Source organism: Humulus lupulus, chromosome 3 (assembly GCF_963169125.1).
Source record: "Humulus lupulus chromosome 3, drHumLupu1.1, whole genome shotgun sequence".
NCBI lineage: Eukaryota > Viridiplantae > Streptophyta > Magnoliopsida > Rosales > Cannabaceae > Humulus > Humulus lupulus.
In genome coordinates this window covers 23339521-23346108 of record NC_084795.1, presented here as the reverse complement: position 1 = coordinate 23346108, position 6588 = coordinate 23339521, and the positions used below count along the sequence as shown (strand labels likewise).

The 6588-nt window shown below is 34.0% G+C and overlaps 2 protein-coding genes across 2 annotated transcripts; one reads left to right on the top strand and one right to left on the bottom strand.

Annotated features, from left to right (window-relative positions):
- The first annotated feature begins 592 nt into the window (after positions 1 to 592).
- LOC133822311 (uncharacterized) lies at positions 593 to 943 on the top strand. The gene has a single exon (XM_062254588.1). It carries the CDS (start codon positions 666 to 668, stop codon positions 834 to 836), a length of 171 nt encoding a protein of 56 aa, XP_062110572.1. The 5' UTR covers positions 593 to 665; the 3' UTR covers positions 837 to 943.
- Positions 944 to 1525: 582 nt separating this feature from the next.
- Positions 1526 to 5134, bottom strand: LOC133822310 (F-box protein SKIP14). Its single transcript, XM_062254587.1, has 2 exons — positions 3426 to 5134; positions 1526 to 2923 (listed from the first exon to the last, which is right to left on the bottom strand). The coding sequence occupies exons 1-2, from the start codon at positions 4350 to 4352 to the stop codon at positions 2381 to 2383; spliced, it is 1470 nt and encodes a 489-aa protein (XP_062110571.1). The 5' UTR covers positions 4353 to 5134; the 3' UTR covers positions 1526 to 2380.
- Positions 5135 to 6588: the final 1454 nt, after the last annotated feature.

The following is a 6588-nucleotide window of genomic DNA, read 5'->3' as shown; positions in this document are numbered from 1 at the left end:
CGAACACACACGCACACATTAATTAGTGAATATATACTTCTCTTTTTCTTTTTGATGTCGTTTTGCAGAAGAATATTCTTTTGATAATTCTTTGTAACATGGCCTTTCAAACAAAGTGGGTGTGTTAAACAAGGTATCAAGTGTGTAAACAAGGTATCAAGGTATTAAGTGTGTATGGTAAGCTATTTTGTACATTGATGTTATTGCGAAGTGAATTTAAAAAAAAAAACTAATTTTTTATTTTATTTTTTTAATTCAAAATAACAGTATCCTTTAAAAAATGGTAGAGTGAGTCTACAAATGCATGAATAGTTATAATTGAATACAAGTCTGGTTGGGCATGAATGGAGGGACTAAACTCGTATTGAATGAAGCCGCTAAGACTCAGTCAACTACTGTGTATAGTAACCAAAATAACAAACTTATTATAAAATAAACTATTTTATTGTTTTGTTCCAAAATAAGCATAACGGCCAAATTAAAATTCGATTTTAGAAAGAAGAAATGGAAGGTTTAAAACAAGCAAATGAATAGGTATGACAAAATTCTAAAAACTAACAATCCAACTAACTTTTTTTGCCCAACTTCTTTCTCCAATCATATACATGAAAATTATTAGAACCTAAGATTGATTAGAATTTTGTGCAGAAAGAAGAGGAGCAATAATGGATTCCGGTTTGTCTTGGGCTGATCAATGGGATTACAATTCTGATCCTCCTCCGGTTTCAAAAGAAGATGACAAGAAGAAGAAAAAGGATGAGTCTAAGAGCAAGCTCAAGAAATCACTTATGAAATTCAAATGGATGAGAGAGCTATGCAAGAAATCTCAAAAGTAATGACCACCAAATGAAATTGAGAAACCTCTTCCTTTTTTGTTTTTTATTTTATGTTCTTGTTTTTTGGGTGTTGCATTCGTGTATATGAACTTGTTATAAATTCTACAAATCCAATAGTGTCACACAATAAAATTTTAGTGCATAAATTTATCAATGCAATGAGTTATATTTTATTAACCATTTGCCTAATACTTTGGTCTTATTATGGTTGCTTAACAACACATTCCTATAAATAGATATATCCTAATACTATTCTTTAAAAAGCAAAACTTGTTCTGAAAATATTAACAAAATGAAACCCCTTTCGATGATGAAATTTTTGGTAACTTATATCCTTTTGATTGAATTTGGCCATTTCAATTCTACCCCAAAACTCAAAAATCACGTATAATTAATTTGGTGGGTGATAAAACTACAAGTAATTTAAAAAGCTGCATCTACTTGTATTTTGTTGACGATTAGAGGATGTTGCAGAACATATAAAATACAAATGCAAAAAATAAACATTATGTCTTGTCAAAACAATATAATAAATACTAAACGTCATCATTATGATAGAGTTTTCAGATCAAGTAGTTAGTAAGCATAATGTAGACATCAATAAACGAGAGAGAGATGTCATCATTATGGTAGAGTTTTCAGATCAAGTAGTTAGTAAGCATAATGTAGACATCAAGAAACCAGAGAGAGAGAGCAATTGAATAGTTTTATTCATCGACACACAAACACTGATAGCAAGGCATGCATGGCAAAGAGTTGCAGCGCCTATTGCATATACCAAAAACAACTGACAACGAAAACAAGGCACCAAGAAAGAGCCACAAGAAAAAAAGGGTAGGAGCTACAACATATTGTGGAAGATAAAAAAACTATCAAAAATTACATAAAGACTGAAAATATTATCACATGATATGATATTATCACTTCACCACAAAGACATAACTCTGCCGTCCGCATCACATCACTGATTAGTTATCAATGCTCCAAGTGTCTGTCTGAAGCATAAAATAAACAGCTGCATAGCTTGAAGACATCAGCAATAATCATCAACTCCTCAGCGGCAAGAAGTTGAAAATAAATGAGCGCTTTTCAATGAAGGGGCCAGCACAGACTTGTGTTGATGCAAGCATATAATACAATAGACAAATCATCGTTCCTACACTTGATGAAATAGCACTCCGAGCATTATAGCACACTGATGGTAGTCATTGTCACATCCCAATTAGAGACCAGCCCAAAACATATTCCCCATTCGACTTCCTAGCGTGTCAGAGCCAACTAAAGAAACTAACAAGAATAAAGATCCTTCAGGCATTTCTACACTCTTTACTACCCCTTTTTTTATTGCACTTTTTCATTTATTTTTTTCTTCCTACATTACTTACTGAAGCCAAGCAGGCGAAAACATTCCACTGACTTGGATGTCAATAACATATCATCTTACACGATGCTTATTCACTTGATAGAGAGATGGTCTGATCAGGCAAGTATGTTATTTTGCAACCATAACCTGTAAACAGCAGGTTCCAACTGAAATGAAGTCCTTAGCCATGAAGACCAGCGTTATTTTCAATGGTAAGAGCAGACTTGGACGGACCAACCAGATGATCCTGGTTCTCTTGGCCGTCAACCATTAAACAGACTGAGCAAAGCAATTCCAGGCAAAATGTTTCCTCATACTCACTGTCATTAATGCACCTACCACACTGAACGCAACGGGCTATGCAAAGTGTGCATGCCCTGCACCATTGTGTGGCGTGATCTTTCCCTTGACAAGCCTCCACAGGACAATCGTAGACAAGCCTCAGGTTCTCACATCTAGGGCACATTTCAACATCTATATCATTATCATCGTCACAGGATAGATAAAGGTTTTTCCTGTTATAAAAACGTGGCTTCCGGGTACTCTGCTGTATCTGGCCATCAGTGCCCAAAAGTGCCTTCAATTCTTCAAAATGCTTTGGAGTCACACCATAGAGGCCACCAATTCTCAAATGCTTCACACCTTGTGCACCCATGGACTTAAAAGCCCTTAAGCTACTCAAGATGCCCTCGATACTGAGTCTTGTACATCCAGGCACACTTAACTGCCAAATCAAATAAATATTATTTATCAGAATATCAATATAAATAAGTCTACGTGACACAAATAGTAATCAAGGAAAATATTAAACACTCGAATAAAATGAGAGCACGGTCAGTGGAAAACATCAATCACACACAGACCTGATGGTCAGCAGATCCAACGCATGTGCCAAGGTTATTTGTAGATCGCAAGAAACAAGAGAGAAAGAAAAAGTAACAAGATAGACACTCAACACAAAAGTCCGCTAACTCATACGCATTAAAACACCATGGTAAGCACTTTAGTTTATGAAATTGCCAATTTCTGGGGATCAAACGTAGAAAGTTTAAAAAAATGGATTCAGCAAAGAAGCCGTATACAGCTTGGGCACAAGGTAAAAAATTTATATGTTCACAATAAATTCAAAGTTCTACTATAATATGATAGAACAGAAAAGAAGAAAAGATCATTACCGCACACAAGTGAAAAATTAGCTAAATTTCATAAATAAAAGCCATACTAACCTTAGATAGCTTAGGATTACTTTCAATAACACGTCTCAGACCATCATCAGTAATCCGAGGGCACTCCACCAGGCTCAAAGATTGCAAATTACCTTGAGCCCTGTTAGTTAATTGCAGAAGAACATCATCGGTAATCTTCTCATTCAAAGGCTGATCTATGTGAATACTCCTCCAGAGAAGGGTGTCACCTCTCACTGTAAAATGCAGAGTTTTGCATACCCTTTCAACAACAAGTAGATCCCGCAAGCCCAGATAACCAAGGGCGAAAGGCAAAGCACTATGGGGAGATCCAACATCTTCACTAGACCAAATTTCATCATCAACCCCACACTTGTCAGTTGGCTGGGTAGCGACATCCCAATTTACATTGCCAAAATTCTGAATGCTATCAACAGCAGATGATGACCCACATTCACTGCTACAAGATGCAGGAGGACCCCCACACTTCCCATCAGAACAACCGAACCCATTTGCTACATTAGATATATGATCAAATGCCGCATTTTGAGGGGAAGCCTGGAACTTCATGGCTTTGTTCCAAATAAAATTCAATTCTGCAAAAAGCTGGTAGCTCCCACCACTTGACCCAACCTCATCCCTTCCATAACCACCATAGTCCACTTCCAAATCTTCAAGCCAACCAGTGATCGCCGTAAAAGTTGTACTAATGTCCATCCCAAAGGGATCAGAAGGCAGAAGGTCAAGAACATCGTTCGAGGCAGTCTCCTGGGCACCACCCCTCTCAAATCTTTCCCTTCCATAATCAAAGGGATTCTCTATTTCCCTATTCGACCGCCATAAGCCATCTCCATTGTTCTCTGAGATACCTTCCAAGAGGTACCCATTAGCAATCCTAATCGGTGAGACCACTCTATCTTCAGCTAGATGCGCCGAAAAGACTGGTCGATGAGAAAAATTCAAGGCCATTGTAAATGGTATACACTCGAACTCTAAATACGCAACCTAGTTTTTTTGGTTTTTTTCTTTTCTTTTTTTTCCCCTCTAAAAGAGAAACGAAGAGAACGAAAAGGGAATTTTCGTGGAAGATCTAACAAGGAAACCCTCAATTTCGGATAGCAAACTAAAACGACGCATCAAAAATTTCACCGAGTTTCTTTTTCTTGTAGAAAAGCTAAACTGAAAAGAACCAAACAAGATAACTAAAAAAAACCCTAATCCAATCTTATCTACACCAAAAGAATCAAAGAATTTAATTTTTTTCCTTCACTTTTCTCTCAATTTCCTCCTTTTTTTTTCTTTCTTTTCTCTCTTAATCTAAACCTAACAGACCTAGGGTTTACAGAGAGGCCCAAAATAAAATTGACAAAATGGATCAAATAAGGAATTGAAGACAACGGAAAAAAAAAAACAACCCAAATCGAAATCGAATTGAATAAAACTGATTTACCAGAAAACCCTAAACTTCAGTCGACAGATAGAGATAAACCAAGAGCCTCTTGATATCGAATCCTCCCACAATAAGTCAATAACGACAGAAGCAAAGAAGTATTTTTTTTTGTATAATTTTTTTTTTCTGAAATAGGGATTGAAAGAAAAATCTAGGGTTTTTAGATTGAAAGAAGAAGAAGGTGGCGTTCCTCTTTCTCCTGAGGAAAATTCGACCTAGAGAGAGGTGAGAGAGAGAGAGAGAGACGGCCGATCGAGTATGGGAGGAGGAGAGAGAGAGAGAGGAGTAAAAATGGCGTGGAAATAGAATATAATGAACAAAATGTAAATAAATATAATAAATATAATAAAAAATGCGGAGCGGTGAAATTTCGTGAAGAGGAAGATACACGTGGCAGTTTTAGGGAGACTTACTTTGTGTTTTGGTATTAAGATGTGGCGGGAGACCGTATGCCCCTTCCCTCCCTCCCTCCTTCCCTTCTTTTTGAATTATAAAATTAAATCTAAAATACAAACTACGCAAACCTATTAAATTTTTCGCTTTTAGTTTTGTGACACAATACACTATCATTCTATCGTTCCCCCTTATTTAGCTAAGGGATTGTTTGTTTCGTAGCTCACAGCTCGAACGAAAATCTGAATACAATGACGACGTATCTATAATTTTTATTTAGTGGGTACTTAAAATAAAAAATAGAAATTATAATAGCATTTTATCATGTTACTTTTAGTAATTATATCTATTTTATGGGATTTTTATCATTATTTAGAAAACAATTGCTAATTTAAAAATGTAATTTATATATTTCTAAAAAAAAACTAAGTAGGGGATTCAGCCCAGTGAACTCCATGTGAGTTCGTCACTGTTCAAACAATTTCTTATATTTAGTATTGGGTTTAAATTTTTCTAAGCTAAAAAAACAAACTCAGGGATTATTATTTTTTTTAAATTAAAAAAAATCTTAAACTAATTGATTTTTAGTTAATTACTTATTTTATTTTTGAAACTTATAATATAAAATATACATATAAATTATAAAATGATAAATAATGTTTGTTTATTTAAAGAAATAGTAATCAAAACATTTATATTATTCGATTAGTTTAAACTAACAAATGAAATACTATTAAAAATAAAATAGGAATATTATTGTGTTTCGTAAAATTATATTTTATTCTAGTATTTAATGAGTATATTTTTTAATTTTGTTAAAAAAATTTCAAGAGTAAAATTATCTATAAATTATAATTTAAGAGAAATTTTGGTATTTTATTATAAATTATTTTGATAAAAATATATTATTATATTTTAATGTTATGAAAATACAAAATATTGACGGATTCATATGCCCAACCAAATACATAAAATGATTTTTCCAAAAATTATAAATAAGATTTTAATACACAACCAAATATAGTGAAGTGAGTTTCCAAACTATCAAATCATCATCTTCAAGTTATAATATAAAATATGTGAACTCGTCCTACCAAATTGCTACTAAGTGTGCAAGTTCATCCCTTAGTAGAATCATGAATTTTCATTTTGTAAAATTGAACTGCAAAGTTATAATCCAATTCATTAATAAAAAAATTGGAGCAAGATATTTTTACCCATTAAAAATGAAAACTTGATAGATTTGAATTCGTTAATAAGAGATGTCATCAGAATGGAGAATGTGCGAAAATAGTATTCTGCCTCCCTCCCCATAACCCTATATCATTCTTTGTCCTCGTCCTTGTATATATTATTGTTAAG

Bases quoted from the DNA above. Each gene is read 5' to 3' on its own strand.
- LOC133822311 (XM_062254588.1), top strand. From the start codon at position 666: ATGGATTCCGGTTTGTCTTGGGCTGATCAATGGGATTACAATTCTGAT.
- LOC133822310 (XM_062254587.1), bottom strand. From the start codon at position 4,352: ATGGCCTTGAATTTTTCTCATCGACCAGTCTTTTCGGCGCATCTAGCT. The intron at 2,924-3,425 runs GTTAGTATGGCT...TTGATTTGGCAG, and splicing joins GTAATCCTAAGCTATCTAAG to TTAAGTGTGCCTGGATGTAC.